General features: G+C 38.2%; 1 protein-coding gene across 3 annotated transcripts in view; it reads right to left on the bottom strand.

Moving 5' to 3' along the window:
* Positions 1-18,013, bottom strand: part of Parg (poly(ADP-ribose) glycohydrolase) — a 110,988-nt gene that overhangs the window by 49,259 nt on the left and 43,716 nt on the right. For all 3 annotated transcript variants that reach the window (XM_038350222.1, XM_038350224.1, XM_038350223.1), the window contains exons 8-9: positions 10,393-10,485; positions 7,330-7,487 (exon numbers count right to left, since the gene is read on the bottom strand). In XM_038350222.1, the coding sequence (XP_038206150.1) occupies positions 7,330-7,487; positions 10,393-10,485 (251 nt within the window). The remainder of the gene's footprint in view (positions 1-7,329; positions 7,488-10,392; positions 10,486-18,013) is intronic.

Here is an 18,013-nt window from a genome sequence, read left to right as displayed (position 1 = left end):
GGCAAATACTATTTATAATGCATAATATTACTAAGTAGTTATGTACCTAAACAAATGGTATCTCAGAAAAATCCTCATTCTGAGTATTTGTAATAAAAGTCATAGACAGCTATGACAAGACACTGGGACTGAATGAGTAGTCTTTGGTAATTAAACAAATCTTGTTCTAGACTAGATGTTTCTGTCTTCCAAATATTTGTGTTGACTACAAAATCCCCAACAAGGTTCTATTTGGAGATAAGGCCTATAAGGCTGTGGAGAAGGCTAAGTGAGGTCAGATGAGAAGATCTAAGTCCTGCAGGGTTGGGTTCCTAAGAAAAGGTTGCAGCGGGTGAGACAGTGAGAAGACATGAGAAACTCTCACCACACACCGAATCCTAGCACCTTTATCTGGAACGTCTAGCCCCCAAAACTGTCAAAAAATAAGCTTTGCTGTTTGAGCCACCGAGGCCATGGTGTTTTTTATAGCAGTCTGAGTTAACACAGATCCTTTGCTTGGTAACAAAACCCAAGTCTTCTCTGTGCTGCCCAGTATCCGGCAATCTCGATATGCACTGCGTGATTCTATTTTCTTTGTAATGGCATGACATTGTTATTGTTAACATGTAATGCAATTTATCCAGAGGAAAAAAATTCAGGGCTTTAGAAGTGAATGACCTGGGTAAGTAGTTCATTATAAGATTTCACACAAAAGCACTTTTGGGCCTAAGACCTAGCCTTCCAAAGGCATTTAAAAAGCATGTGAAGATTCAGTGGCTATAAATAATGAAAATTTCCTGCCCCTAGTCATATATTCTGCCTTTAAATCCAGAAAGCCTTCAAGTAAAAGTCTTCTTTAGTAGAAAGTGGTAAAATGGGTACCATTTTTCATGATTAGAAGAACAATCTTATGTAAGAAAGGGGAAAGGCAATTTACAGAAAATCCTACATCTAAAATGAATTAGAAAATGGAAAGGAAATACAGCAAAGGATGCTATGTAGACGGATCTGAATTCAGAGTCAACTTCTGGAAAAACATGTATGATCATTACCTAAAAGGAATGCCAATACTGCACAGTATTTTAATCTACCATATGATCTACCTTAAAAAATAATTTAACAGTATCTATAAGGTGAGTTTTACTCACTTTAGATTTTCTGTTCTAAAATAGTTACTACAAACATGTTTAAATCTAGCTGGCAGCTAAAAAAGAGACAATAAAAATGAAGGTTTCCTCTTGGTCTACTCTTAATATGCTGAGTACAAAGTCTGTCTAAATAAAAATGATGATGGGAAGGAAAAAGTCACGTGGCAGTTTAATTAAACATCCTACATCAATAAGCATAATTTACTAAATAAATACCTTGATCTCTATACAAAATCCCTTTCTAAAATTACTACTTAACAGAAGGAAGGAGTGTAAATAGAAAACACAGCCATCATTTTTTTAGGGATGAACTGATATACTATACAATTCAACTAAGGAGGAAGTTCTTTAATATAACTATTACAGAAAGAGGAGAAAATGACTATTGTCTTTAAAGAGTAATTTCCCCAAAAGGAAAAATGATCCATATATGGTCAGCTACTTTTAAAACCACATAAAAGCCCTTATATTTTATAACCATAATCACAAATTATTAACCTTAGGAGCTCCCTAGGATTACAGACTTATTAGCCTGGCAATATGGATTTTTCTAGAACATTATATGGCTATTATTATCACTACAAATGAGAGTAACTATTTTATTTTACATTTAAATCTTAAAGGTACAGAGCTGGGCATGGTACGCATGTCTACAATCCTGGGACTTGGGATGTTGAGGCAGAAAGATCAGGAGTTCAAGGTCAACCTCAGCTAGTCAAATTCAAGGCTAGCCAGAACTATATCACACTGTCTCAAAAGAACCAACCAATCAGCTAAACAGCCAAGCAAAATACTCCCAGATTTCTATAAATCAAACAGCACTTGTACATATTACGTTCATTTACTATTCCAAGCCTAATTTCAAATTACTGTGTAACCAAATAAGATTTCTCAGATTCTTTTTTTATGTAAACATCAGTTTCTTTTTTAAAGTTAATTTTTATGTGTCTGCATATGTGTTATGTGCACAAATGTCAAGGTGAATGTGTAGAAGTCCAAGGAACTCTGTTGAAAGCCAGTTCCTAACTCCCTAGGGATGAAATTCACATATCAGACTGTGTGACAAGCATCTTTCTTGCTGAGCCATTCACCAGCCTTTTCTCCCCCTCATCATGTTCACTGCTGACAGCCCTGGCTGGCCTACAATTTGCGATATAGAACTGGCTGACTTTAAATTCAGAGGTTCACCTGCCTCTGCCTCGGAGTGCTGGAATTAAAAGAGGGCACCATTATGTTCCACATTCCTCATATTCGTACAGGGCCAAGAAGGATCTCTCTCTCCTCACTCCCTTTCTGTGTGCACGTGCGTGTGTATAAATGCAGAAATCAAGAGAAATAGGTTTAAATCTTCATGATGATTTTCCAGTTTGGTTCTACTATGCATAACCACTCAAATAAAATGAATTATTCTATTTTTGTATCATGTAAAAATAGCAGAATTCACTGGAAATAAACATGAAAATGTTAATATAAGATGATATACAATCTGAGGAGAGATTCTTGGGGATAAAGAGAAAAAACAAGGAGCTGCAGATGGAGCAGGGAGGAAGAGTGAGGCTGGCACACATGGGTCTGGGAGCAGAGAGGGTACGAGATACATACAAGAACAGACATGGGTCTGGGAGCAAAGAGGGTATAAGAAACACACAAGAACAGACGTGGGTCTGGGAGCAGAGAGGGTATAAGAAACACACAAGAACAGACGTGGGTCTGGGAGCAGAGAGGGTATAAGAAACACACAAGAACAGACGTGGGTCTGGGAACAGAGATGGTATAAGAAACACACAACAGAGTTCAAGGAGAGGAGGGGGCAACCAAGTTACCAAGTATCACCTGATTTTAAACTTCCTAACACCTTTCTTTTTTAATGTAGATTTTTCAAAACTCTGGGTGTGTATATATTTGAAGAACATTTTTCAGTCAGCAACATCTATACAAATTTGTACATGAGCCAGGTCATAACAACCCTTGCCCATGTAGAGAAGATATTTACACATTTCACTACATGATAATTACAGATTACTTTTAGAAGACAATAGAAAAAAAGCTAGCTAAGCAACCACAGTTTGTTCTAAACAAAACATCTTGCATTGTCAAGAGAAAAAGTAAAGGGTCAGGGAGTTACTAATGTGTGTTTTTCCTTCCATACTTACAGAGAAACATGGTTAACTAAAATCTTCCCCTGAATGGAACTGCTGAAAACATTACTGGAATTAAATTTACACACACACACACACACACACACACACACACACACACCTTTAAGTATTAATCCCACTTGTATATAGTAAATAAAGTTCAAAATAAAATTCAGTGGGATCTAGCCAGAAAGTCGTTCTTGGCTCCTCTGTGAAACACTGCCATATGGCCCCAGCAGCAATTTCAATTCAGGGAAGAGGCAGATGTAAAAGCCTCCTGGGCTGCCCACTGCTGAGACCTACAATTTATCTCTGACCATCTAGTTTCCATGTGATTTCAGAAGCATCAATGCTAATCACATTGGAAGCCTTTATATAAATGTTCAGGCTGAGAAAGGCAAGCAGGGGAAAAAGGTCAGAGGTATTTAACATAACTAAGCAGGCCTGGAAGAACACAACAATAAATAAAAGAAGGAAGGCTTATTCAATTTATTGACGTCAGCCTCCCACTACATACTTTTACCATTTTTTTTATTCAATCAAGTAGCTAGCCCTATCTCACTTGAGACTGAATAGAGAAACACACACACACTCTCTCTGTCTCCTGAATTGTCAGAAGTTATAAGCAGAAATACAAACCAGCAAACCAGCAAGCAAGGAAGGAAGGAAGGGAGGGAGGGAGGAAGGGAAGGAAGTAAGAAAAGAAGGAAAATACTGTATTACTGGTTAACAAATGGCTTACTGTCCTCAATCTCCTAGAAATAGGGTGTGGGGTAATGGTGTGTGTGTGTGTGTGTGTGTGTGTGTGTGTGTGTGTGTGTAGGTATGAGGGGGGGTAATGAACAAACTTTGTTGTAGCTTCCATTTCTTTGGCATTCTCAAAGTATTCTGCTTTGGCAAGGTAGTCAGACATGAAAAGCACCACATCTGAGCATAAGACAGCGTTTAGGCCTCATTTCTATAGTTGAGGCAGATGCTCTCTGAAACATATACAATCTTCGCTGCCTGGAAACTCCCACAAAGAGGACAGCAGTGAGCCACAGCAGACACATCAGTGGGTAGAAATAGTCATCGTTCTTGTTGCTTGTTAGGTTAGAGCCATTAAAAAAACACAACCTGGGGCAGGAGAGATGACTCTGGTTAAGAGAAGTGATTGCTCCTCTAGAGGACCCAGGTTCAATTCCCAGAACCCACATGGCAGCTGACAACTGTCTGTAACTCCAGTTCTATGGCATCTGATACTCTTACACCAATACACATAAAATAAAATGAAGATAACAACAACCACCAAACAAAAAACCACACCACCTCTTAAGAGGAGTCAGGTATACACTGCTGAAGAGGGCTGTCCAGCAGACAGCTGAAAACTTGACCTGTGAACTGAATCTTGAAGGAGGAATAAAAACAAAGAAGGGCAATCCAGAAAGTTGTAAGGTTTAAAAAACAGACAATTTCTACTAGGAACAAAGGATTTAGCCTGCCTGGTCTCTATAACTAGTACACTTAACACACAGTGAGGAATACAGTGGCTGTTTGCTGTCTATTGAGCTACACAGAATGCACACTTTTTTTGTTTGCTAATGTTCACCTTTGTGTTGCTAGTATAGACTAATTGTATGACAGGGACTTCCTTTTATGTTTTAATGTTTGCGAGCCCTTAACTATAGCTTAAAAATTATGGTAGCCTGAGAGTATTCTTTTTGTTTTTAGAGACAGATTTTCTGTGTCGTCCAGTAGACCAGGCTGGCCTCGAACTTAAAGTTCCCACCTGCTTCTGCATACCATATGAGATTAAAGGTGTGTGTTACCTGGCTGAGTATTCTTATATTTAAATAATTTAGTATGTTTTATTTGCTTTAAAAATCCTATAAATGTACTTAAGTCTTAATTTTGATTTTTTTAAATTAAAAAAATTGCATCAGCTCCTATTCAGCTTTATTCTAGAATTTTTCTCATCTCCAGGGAGAGAAGGATTTTGTAACTGTAAGATTTAACACAGGACTTTGAAATTAGCACTATGGCACTGGAGAGATTTATGAATATATTTTTGCACTGTCATGTCGAGCTGTCAGAAATTCTGCCTGTATAAAAATAAGCTGCAGCCGGGCGACGGTGGTGCACGCCTTTAATCCCAGCACTCGGGAGGCAGAGGCAGGCAGATCTCTGTGAGTTCGAGACCAACCTGGTCTACAGAGCTAGTTCCAGGACAGGCTCTAAAGCTGCAGAGAAACCCTGTCTCGAAAAACCAAAAAGCTGCACTAAAAACAATGAGCAAACCCACTACCCAGATCTCAGTTTCTAAATGAAAAGAATCAAGGACTCTTAGAAAACGGTTAGTTGGGCTGGAGAGATGGCTCAGCGGTTAAGAGCATTGCCTGCTCTTCCAAAGGTCCTGAGTTCAATTCCCGGCAACCACATGGTGGCTCACAACCATCTGTAATGGGGTCTGATGCCCTCTTCTGGCCTGCAGAAATACACAGAGACAGGATATTGTATACATAATAAATAAATATTTTTAAAAAAAGAAAACGGTAAGTTTCAGGGCTGGGGAATGGATAATATAGGCCTAAAATAGGTTATGACTCCAAAGGGAAGGTAATGCTCAAAAAGATGATGGGAACTTGCCAAAAGTGCTCAAGAGCCTATGTTTAAATAACTCTAATGACCAAAGAGCAATATAAATAGCAAAATGAATAATAATTGCATTAAATTTTATGATGTACAATAAAGATCATTAGTCTACTGGAATATTAAAAGAATAGGAGTTATGGAATGGATCTTCCTTATATAACAGAATTTCAGTTAATAAACACAGAAAATAAAATAGTTCTTTTTCAGTGGGAGAACACAGGAGAACCTTGGCCAGCTGAACCAACCCTAAGATGAATTATATGCCCATTAATGTGAAGAGCTGAGGACAATTTTGTGATATTTCTGCCCAAGACCATGGCCTAGTCCTGTGCCATGGCTTACACATATAATCTTAGCAGCAGGAAGACTGAGGAAGGAAAATCACTGAGAATTTGAGGTCAGCCTGGTCTATAGAGTAAGAGAAATCTTGTCTCAAAAAAAAAAAAAAAGAAAGAAAGAAATAAAAAAGCATGACCTCATTCTCATTGTGAAATAACATTAGCCAAGTTCAGATGGAAAACGTTTTACAAGATAACTAATGAGTAGTCTTCAAGGAGGCCAAAGTCAAAAAAGGAAGGAAAAATTCTAAGGAACAGATGAAGGAATCTAAACAGAAAGATTCTAGGTATGAGCTGGATCAGAAAAAAGGGGTACAGAAAAATTGTAAGAATTCATAAGGCCGCAGGTCAGAAAATTGCTAGATCAGTATTATTGCCTATTTGTGATTATTTTTATTATAGTATAAAAGGTGTTAAAGCAAAACTGCATGAGCTGTACATAGAAACTCTTGGGTTCTATTTCTGCACCTTTTGTTTAAATCTCAAAGTAAGTTTTTAAGAAACTACACTATTACAAAATGGTAAATTAAAACAAAAAGTTGCAGTGTAAGATTCTACTTCGAAGATAAAAAGTGACTGAGATGTGGGTTTGTACTTACGTTAAGGCTGTTCCTAACTGGTGCACTGGCTACAGTTAAACACCCTCAGAACCCTGGAACTTGCTGTGCAGACTTGAACTAACAGAGATCCACTTGCCTGTGACCCCTGTCAAGTGCTGGATTAAAGGCATGTGCCACCATGTCTAGTGACTTTCTTTACAGAAATGAGGGCTTTTATTTCCATTTTTAAAATTGTTTCAACATGAGATTATAATATGTAATAAACGTTCCTGTGAATAATCAAACTGAGCAACAGCCGGAACACAACATCCAGAAGAGGACAGTCAAAGAGCATGGAGAGGACACAGGCACAGGTAGCTGAATGAAGAAGCCTCGTGGTGACTGACTGGCTCTAGGATTCTGACCAAGCTCTTTACCTCTGTGAACTTTAATTATCATGTCTGAAAAATGGTCAAAACATCACCTGAACAAAATGTTTATTAACTCTAGAATATTCGTCTCTTCCACCCTTCATAAGGTACTCTCTGAAACATACCGATTGAAGTTAATGTCTGGGTAACTAGAATACTCCGATTTCATCTTGGCATTCCGTCGGGGGAATGTACAGAAGAAAGCATTAGCTAAAAGACTAGCAATCTGTTCCTGCGACATGGTGATAGAATGATTCATCTTCTGTTTCAGAAGAGGTATTGGCTGATGGAGGAAACAAAAATACAGATGAGAAAAGGAATAATTAGTCTAGCAATTTTGAAGACAGAGGTACCAAACTGCATTTTCTAAATTAAAGCAAGAATAATTTCAAGCCATTCTTGAGTCCTTAAATCAGGAATACTGTTAAAGTCAAGGGCTGATTATCGGAGACGATAAGAAAAGTGTACTCATTTGACAAGGTGTAGATTTCTAATCAATAATGATACTAAAGAGAACACAAAATATTACTTACCAGGGAAAACCAAGACACCTCAGCAAATAAACATTAACAAATTACCCTTGTAATAAAAATTAAAACAAGATGGAAAAATGCAATACTGAGTTTAACTATTATTGTATATGTTATGTTCTTGCATTAAAAATGGTGGGATGCAGTACTTTTTCTAAGTCCCAAACAAAATAATTAATATGATTGAATAAATAAGTCATTTTCCTCCTATTCTAAACCATACTGCATACTGCTAATTTCTTTATGAGAACCAAATCTAATTTTACTAAAGCATTTAACAGAACACATGAAAACCACCAAACAGAACTATGTATAACTTGTAAAAATAAAGGCATTTTCTATATTATAAAACACACCAAGTCAAGGAAGACCCAGGACAGTTTCCTTCAGTCTTTTTTGTGGTAACACCACTACCTGTAAGTACCTCAGCATGGTGTTCGATGTGTTTTGCTCTAATTCAAATGCTTATATTGCAGTTTTAAAGACATCCTGGTGAAACAAAAGAGCGTCGACCAGTTTCCCATGAGTTGTTAAGTTTAAAATAGTCCCTTCTCCCTTTCAGCTGCACTCAGAACAAGAGTGCTGGTGTCCACACACATCTCTGCAGCTGCCTCCTGTAAAGCATCCTGATCACACCTCAGGCACCACCACCCCAAAAGCACTCAACGGAAGGCAGCTGAGACAGCAGGACTGCATTTCCTAGCAACAGAAAACACACCAGGGTGAGAACAACAGTCTGACCGCAAGAAGAAAAAATTCAACTGACAATTCAACTATTTCTACTGAAGAAATTCAGAGGTAAGCAACCGGGGAAAAGTAAAGAAACTTTTTCTGCACCAGACTGTAGGCGTCATCTCTTATAAGGCAGAGGAACTAAAAAGTTCACATTCATCTCTATTTTCTCTCCAAAACATTATTTCAAGTCAGCTTTGAGGTCTGGTAAGGCAGCAAACAGAGTGGGGATGGCTTAGAACACAATCTTTTTATTATTATTATTATTATTGATTTTTATTGAGCTGCCTCCTGTAAAGCATCCTGATCACACCTCAGGCACCACCACCCCAAAAGCACTCAACGGAAGGCAGCTGAGACAGCAGGACTGCATTTCCTAGCAACAGAAAACACACCAGGGTGAGAACAACAGTCTGACCGCAAGAAGAAAAAATTCAACTGACAATTCAACTATTTCTACTGAAGAAATTCAGAGGTAAGCAACCGGGGAAAAGTAAAGAAACTTTTTCTGCACCAGACTGTAGGCGTCATCTCTTATAAGGCAGAGGAACTAAAAAGTTCACATTCATCTCTATTTTCTCTCCAAAACATTATTTCAAGTCAGCTTTGAGGTCTGGTAAGGCAGCAAACAGAGTGGGGATGGCTTAGAACACAATCTTTTTATTATTATTATTATTATTGATTTTTATTGAGCTCTACATTTTTCTCTGTTCCCCTCTCTGCCTCTCCCCTCCCCCAAGGTCCCCATGCTCCCAACTTACTCGAGATCTTGTCTTTTCCTACTTTCTACTTCCCATGTAGATTAGATCTATGTAAGTCTCTCTTAGTGTCCTCACTGTTGTCTAAGTTCTCTGGGATTGTGGTTTGTAGGCTGGTTTTCTTTGCTTTATGTTTAAAAATCACTCATGAGTGAGTACATGTGATAATTGTCTTTCTGCGTCTGGTTACCTTACTCAAAATAATGTTTTCTAGTTCCATCCATTTTCCTGCAAAATTCAAGATGTCATTATTTTTTTCTGCTGTGTAGTACTCCATTGTGTAAATGTACCACATTTTACTTATCCATTCTTCGGTTGAGGGGCATTTAAGTTGTTTCCAGGTTCTGGCTATGACAAACAAAGCTGCTATGAACATAGTTGAGCATGTGTCCTTGTGGCACAATTGAGCATCCTTTGGAAATATAGAACACAATCTTGATTGGTTTTAACTTTTAACTCTAATTTTGCACTGAGGAAGGTGGCAACCAAGTCCTGAGGGCCTAATCAGTGTATGGAAAGGCCCACATGAGACTTCCTGCAAAGGTGTAGGTGAAGCTCCAATCAAGCCTCCAGATGGCAACAGTTCTCACTGACACCCTGACTGCAACCACAGGAGAGACAGTGAGTCACAACTTACTCAGCAAGCTGCCCACAAATTCATAACCAATAGAAACTAAGCCTGCACATGTCTACTGTTCAAGTCACTAAATTTTGAGGTTATCTGTTGGGAGCAATATGTAATTAAGGCATTCCAAACAAAATTATGTTACACAATAGTTTTTCTTTTAGTTTTAAAAGTTAAGAAAATACCATGACTGCAGCTGCTATAGTAATGTATCACTTTGTAGGAAGGTGAGGGAGATGTAGGTAGTATTAAGTCATCTTAAAAAATAAACCAAACCCACTAGTTTGCTTTAAAATAATTATTTTTTAGAAGACATTGTTTAAATAAATGGAGGAAGAGGAGTCTGAGTAAACAAACTGCAGCAATGGAAAAGGAAGCCTGAAACTGAATGCTGCATTTGTAATGTGCTCTGGTAGTGCCCTTCCTCTCAGGCCACTAGCCTTTCTGTATACAGCAGAGGTGCCCTGTTCTTTAGCAGAATCCCCTTTCCCACCATAGCCATTTGAGTCCAAAGACCACACTAAGGAAGTTACATTCACTAACCTGGGTACAAACATTTGGCAGACAGAGTGCAATTTTCACCATGTCAGGTAAAATGGACTGATACAAATGTTGAGCCTCTGCTTCTTCAAGTACCTGAAAACCAATGAAATATATTACATGACTAACAGTTGCGAATAGTAACCATGTGCTAATTTTGTATCCCCACTGTAAAGCATAGTGTCATAACCAACACACACATGTAGAAACAAGCGAGCAGGTTCACCAATAAACTTACCAATTCATATCATTCACCTAAATGTCTTCCAAAAACAAAGTAGCCCCAAATCAAATCTCTCTCACACTAACATTTACCAAAAAAACCATAATATTTGTAAAACCAGCAAGGTGGCTCAGCAGGGTAAGGTATTTTCTACCAAGCCTAATGACATGAGTTCACTGCCCAGGCCCTATATGGCAGTGGAGAAAACCGACTCCTACAAGATGTCTTCTGACCTACATATACACACACAAATGAACAAACACGTAAATAATTTTTAATGTAGTACTTGTAATTAAAAAACAGCACACTCTACCCTTGGTTATGTCAGCTGAAAACCGAACACCAAGGGCTCTCTCATAATCCCTAAAGGACCCATTTAATTTCAACAGTCACTAGCATAAGACATCACCATAATTATGAAGAAAGCTCCATAATTACTCTGAAGCATACTATATGTGCCCAAACTAACCCACTGACTAAGAGACAATGAAGTTCCTCATGATCTTTAATTCTCCCTTGTTGGGTACATTTGGGAAGGTAAAACCATGTTTCCTATGTCACTCCTAAAGCACACCAAGATGAGACTGTGGGCCATATAGCTATAGCAAGTAACACAAGATGATTATTAGTTTGGAAGGAAAAAACAAGTTGCACAAAATATAAGTATTGTTTATTAACACCTACTGTAAAAAACAGGACTGATGAAACTAAAATGAATTTGATACTACAGCAGGAAAGTGAGGAGGCAGTAAGAGGCTTCCACCAGAGATGATGGGGAAATCGGAACACAACCAAAGTTCTAAAGTCCCTACAGAGATTCCTACAAAAGAGAAAGTCATGATATAGTAGCTGACCACCAAAACCCCAGCACTCCTGAGGTTGATGCAAGAGGATTACTACATGTTTAAGGCCAGCCTGGGCTACAGAGTGAAGCCCTGACCAGTTCAGGACAGTTAAGTGACTATATTCTTGTAATAAACCTCTTTTAGTATGCTAAAAATAAAAACTTAAAGGTATGTATCTGTATTGGATATTCATTTCTTGGTAGCTCTAAAGTAAAGACAATTGCTTTCCTATATCTGAAAATGTTAAGAGCACATCAATGACTTGTTTACAACACTCAGACTCTTCTAGCTCATAACTTCTTTGTGCTTTGTAAACCCTTTTTATTTTTGAAGCAATTAAATATTGATAGGATATCACAAAAATAGCATGACAAAGTTCATTATACCTTTTATGCATTTTCCCTCAATAATCCCATTTCATAGCCCTACACTACACTATTAGAACCAGTACATGTGTCATCTGATGTCATTTGATCACACAACTCTTTCTGTGTAAACAACACTAATCAAGACACAGAACTGTTCCCAACAGAACAGAACTTCTACTATCCATTTACAGTTAAACCCTTAATCTCACTGACCCTAACACTAGCAACTACCAATGTATTTCCCCATTTCTGAACTTCTGTGTCATGTAAATAAAGTCATACAGTTTGTGGGCTTTTTGTTTGTTTGGTCTATTGAGACAGGGTTTCTCTGGATAGCCTTGGTTGTCCTAGAACTGTAGACCAGGCAGGTCTCAAACTCAGAGATCTGCCTGCCTCTGCCTCCCAAAAGCCAGGTCAGTTGATGTTTTTTCAGGTTGACTTTTCATTTAAAACAAAACAAACCTCTGAGACTCAGTACACTGCTGTAGGTTCCCTCTTTCTCATGATTGTTACTAAGTGCTAGTATGTGACTTAAACACACCGTCAAAGAACATTTTGCTTTCCAGCTTTTGGAGCTATGAACTGCTATGGTTTAACTGCACCCTCTAAGGGTTTGTGTGTTGAGAGACTGTCCCCAGTGAGGCACTGATGGGAGGTCATATGCAAGCATCAGGTGACTGATTGTATAAGGAGGTAGCTGTGAGTATTGTTCTTGGGAGGCACCAGCCTACTCTCCTGAGTTCTTAGCTAATTCTCAAAAGAAATGTTACAGAAATGCCCTTTCTCAGTCTCTGGCTTCTTGTCTCACTATGTGATCTCTCTCTTCCTCTCTCTTCCATAATACCATTTTCATAACTGAGCCTAGAGGGCCTTGAACCTCCCGAACTGTGGGCTAAAACAATTGTCTTTTCTTCAACATTCATTTCTAATTTTATCTGTTTTCCTTCCCATTTTTATGGGTTACTTTAGGATAATAGAGAATTTTACTTGCATATCAAGAACAGAGTGAGTCTTCAGATTACATCTTTTTAAATAGAAAAATTAAAACTATATACAGAACACTCAAATGCATGTTTAGTTTATATATTAATCTTTTATTACATTTGCTTCTATCATATATCTGTTCTTCTATAATCCAAGAATCCACTTGTATATGTATTTTAAGTTACACCATTACTTTTCTGTCTGTTCATCCATAAAATAACTGTAGTTCTTGCAGAATTACAAGGTTTTCAACAAATAACAGGCATAATTATGATATGTTATGTAACCACCTGCCTTGTTTAACATTTTATACTGCCACTAGTTAAATTTTGGGAATTCATTCTCATCTCTGTGTGACATTTTCTCCCATGTTTAATGATTCTTCCTCCATGACTGTATAGCTGAACACACACACACACACACACACACACACACACACCTGTAAGAGCAGTTATTAAAGTTTATAATTATTTTATTAGTTTTTCTCCCCTCTTCTCAAATGTATGAAACATTAATCATATAAGGATTGTGCTGTAAATATCTCATGTCCTCACTACCAAGCACAGTATTATAAGATTCACCATTTGCTGAGGAAGAGTTGGTTAACTATAAAAAAGCTGAGGATGTACTCAATGGTGGAGTCCTTGTTTAACAAGTACAAGGCCATTGATTTGCCCCTCACACCAGTACCACAGTAAAACAAAGTCAGTGGAGCTTGGGAGTTTAATATAGCTCAGTCAGTAAAGTGCACACTGTACCCATAAGGAACTGAGTTGGATACATTTAAAAAAAAAAAGGCAACAAAAGCAGTGCAGGAGAGGCAGAGAGGTAGGTGGAACCCTGGGGTTTGCGAGCCAGCTAGACAAGCCCAGCTGTCAAGTCCCAGGTCCCTGTGAGAGAGCCTATCTCAACAAAACAGATCGAAACAACAGAACAAACCAACTAAGGTGGATTACGCCTGAGGATTGGCACCTTAGTTCGGCCCCCAGCCCCATGTACACACACTTGCATATATACGAAGACCAAAACCAAACAGAATTCCACATCAACACACAATTGGTGATAACAAAAGCACAGTTTATCCTGAAAGAGTCTTGTAAGATAGAAAGTAAAGAACTCTCAGAAGTTAAAGCTCAAAGATAAAGCAGTTAGTTGTCTTTACACTCAAAACCAGAGTAGCATGCATTAAGACTGGAGGTGTGGAGTTTTCTCCCAGATCATAAGCAGGGGTACTTGCTGGCCAAGAAACTGGAAAACGAGTGTGCATAAAGAAAATCCTAAATTCTTCCTTTTCTTATCCATACCATAGACAATCCTATGACTCTGCTTAATACCAGTTTTGAAGGTTCATATATAATAGTGTTTGATGGATCTACAGCTCTATGCACAAATGCAAAGTGTATTAGGTAATGGGCCAGTAATTCACAACTGTTCTGAAGCCTCTTCCTCATTAAAAAGAACAAAACAAAACAATCCCACTGACTAGTTTTCAACAGGAGCTCCTGTATTCATCACCCCTCTTAACCACTAAGCTGCTCTGACTCAGGCCCTCATCTACTCTTACCAGGAATACTGCATGATCTAACTGCTGGCCTTTGCTTTCTGTCCAAGTATATTGTAGTACATCCCTGCTCTACCTGAAACCATCTCAATGGCTTTTATCACCCTTTCAATACAGTACAAACTCAATGAATAAAGATATTTATGTATCTACATAATATTAAATATTAATATTAAGTAATTAAGCTTCAGTTGTCTACCTAAATATTAAAATATTTAGCCTATCTTGACCTATATGCTTATCTTATTTAGTATATCATAAAAAATGATATCCATACAGATACATACACACCCACCTTTCATTGTACATACCTGGCAGCTCAACTACTCAGTCTTCTACAGCACCTACTTATACTACCACAGACTTTGTTCCATGACTGCAATGTCTTTCCTTAATTCCTAAACCTGCGTAATTTTCTCGGTATTGTTCAAGTACTATTTTGCTTCAAAGTCCATCCATTTCTCCTTTCTAGTTTTCTCTTGCAATCTTTCTGCGCTTAAAAAAAAATAAGACCCTTAAAATTTCCTGCTTTCTGTTGTTATTTATGGACATGCTTTCTAGCGCTTACTAGAAATCCCTCTAAGACAAGATTAATGACTGATTCACCATGTCTGGAACAGGGGGTGTTCATATATAACAGTGTTAATAAAAATACATTAACAGTCATCTATCTCACTTAGCTAGCTTATTTTACAAAGCTCATTCTTTCCAGAATCTCTACTGCTTAGCAAAAATGACTCTGGCAGGCTCTTAAGAGGTGACTGGACTGTACAGGGCTCAGCTTCTATAATCTATCTTAAGCCCACTGGAAATTCCACTAGCATATCACAAGTTCCTTCAGGAGCAAAGTTCCCATTTCAAAAATTAAAAGAAGTAAGATCTTTCATGTCAACTTATTCTTTAGGCATGTTTTCAGAGAACAGAAAAATTAAACATTAGAGGGAAAAGAAAAATTGTATCACTAAATTATGTAAGAGTAAAGAATCAGCTAAAGAAGGTGAATGTTTCTAACATTTATCTGTGTACCGCTCAAGCTGACACTTTGAAGAGAGCAATGTGACAGCTTACAAGAAAACAAACTCACTTATTCTCCTTAATTTCTGAAGGCTCATGAAAGTTTGACAGGCCAGCCACAGGGTGATCTCTCATGTGTATCAGCCATCACAATTATGGCTTCCATAACAACGCTCTCCACATTTTAATACAGTACAACTGGGTTTTGGGAAATACTCAATCTAATATTTTCATATTTAAGAAGGCATGCTTTACAAATTAGTAGCTAACTAATCTGAAGCTCTAAATACGACTGTTCAAAATCTTTCTTTCATAACACCAAAAGAAGTACAAAATGAATGCCACGGCAGAGAGCAGATAATGTGAAGGGCCAAGTGACTTCAGGTCTGCACCAGAGACAATCAAAAGCTCCTACCAAGCCACTGACTCTAAGTGCACGCGCTCTCTTTCCCTCTTCCCTCCCTCTCTTAGAACAAGTTATACAGGATTTCCCTATGACTTGTGAAGATACCATGGTTCATATCTGGGAAATACTGATAAAAATCATAATACATTAAAATATCTGAAATTATATGGTTTAAAGATAAAAAAATTCTGAGTTTTAAAATATTTGTCTTTTAACTTGTACTAGGTATAATCTACATTTGTCCTTTGATTAATTTGACAGTCATTTGACTGGAAATAGCACTGCTCAGACACTGTTCTTTCTTCCTAGCTTGGGATTGGGGTGGGATGAAGAGGGCATGGCAGGCAATGGAATCTTTCTATTTTTAATTGGTAAATGCTTTGTTAGTACAATTACATTCATTACTATCATTTGACTTACTGTGTAGTGTAGGAGAGTTATTTACTAGACATGGTGTATGTTAGAAATACTAAAGATTAGACATAGGCAGAAGGGGCTTGTGCTGGCTAGCTTTACATCAACTTGACACAAATTAGAATCATCTTAAAGGAGGAAGCCCTCAGTTGAGAAAACTTCTCAAGGTTGGGTTCTAGAAAAGAAAACCTATATAATAAGCTAATTTGGGCTCACAGAGACTCAATTGACAACCAGGGAGCCTGCATGGGACTGAAGTAGGCCCTCTGCATATATGTTACAACTGTCTTCTTGTGAGACTCTTACTAGCTAGAGCAGGGGCAATCTGACTCTGTAGCCTGCTTTTGGGAATCTGCTCTTCCTACCAGATTGCTCTTCCAGCATTAATAGAAGAGGAGGTGCCTCGTCTCATGGCAACTTGATATCCATGGGAGAATATCCAACCCATATCTAAAGAGGAACAGAAGAGGAGGAGGAGTGGATGGGGGTTGGGGTGGGGGAGAGGAGGGTAGGGAAACTTTGGTTGACATGTAAAAACAAAAACAAAACAACCAAAAACAGGTCTGTTGCCAGGGTATTTTCTTAATTAGTGGTTGATGGGGGAGGGCCCAGCCCATAGTGGGTGGTGCTATCCCCGGGCTGGCGATCTTGGGTTCTATAAAAAAAAGTTGGCTGAGCAAGTCATGAGGAGCAAGCCTGTAAGCAGCACCCCTCCATGGCCTCTGCATCAGCTCCTGCCTCCGGGTTCCTGCCATTTGAGTTCCTCTCCTGACTTTCTTCAGTGATGGACTAAGATGTGTAAGTCGAACCAAATAAACCCTTTCCTCCCCAAGTTGCTTTGGTTGTGGTTTTTTTTTAATAGTAACAGAAACCCTAACTAAGCAGAATTATATAAAGAAGGAGAGGAACTCAGGGAGAGCATGAGAGCTTGGCAACCTCATTATCAATACAGTAATAACTACAGAAAATTAGCAGCCCGATCAGATAAAACACATATACCAACATCCCAAAAAGGCTTTCAAAAAACACATCCATTTAAAAAATGAGAAAGGTATAAAGGACCTAATTTAACACACAGTGCAAAAGCACAGAGGGGGTCAGGTAAAGCATCATGTGCACACTGCTATCCTTAGGGAAAAAGCTCATACTCAGAAAGCTGTGTTGCGCTGGGATATAAAAATATAGGCAGTTCTTCCACAGATTTCATTAGAAGGGGGCTTCTTATGACTGGGCTCAAGGAATCTCTTAATTGTATGAATACTACTCAGTTTCATTTTCTACTCCTAGAGGAAACAAAAGTTAGACAGAATATTAGGGATTTCCTTTCCTAAAGTCAAGATAAGGTCTGTGGTTGAATTATGTCTGCAAGGTTCAGCTGACTAACACGAAGGTCCATGGTCCCTAAAAATCTTTTAAAACATGAGAAATGAATCAAAGCCTTCAGGCCATGCTAGCTAATTTCTTTTATTGACATCCAGTTTTTAAGAAAGGGCAGGTGATAAGCAGTTCTAGCAGACCTAGGGTCTTCTACACACATGTCAATATGGTTCTTGCCTTCAAGCCCTCAACAAATAGGTGATGGTTTCTACTATGCAGGAGAATGCTTCTGTTTGTGCTAACTTTATCCTGTCAATTTCAACCATGTGCTTTTTCTAACAAAGGTAACTATCCCCCTACAACTTATACCACTGTTTTTGTTTTTTTTTTTTTTTTGCATCTAAACAGTCTTCATCAAACTATTCCAATGGCATCTAATTTTAACCCATCTCATGTATTTTTGTGGCCTCATCTGGATGGAAATTCAGATGG

Source organism: Arvicola amphibius, chromosome 12 (assembly GCF_903992535.2).
Source record: "Arvicola amphibius chromosome 12, mArvAmp1.2, whole genome shotgun sequence".
Lineage (NCBI taxonomy): Eukaryota > Metazoa > Chordata > Mammalia > Rodentia > Cricetidae > Arvicola > Arvicola amphibius.
This window is presented reverse-complemented; position numbering and strand designations above follow the sequence as displayed.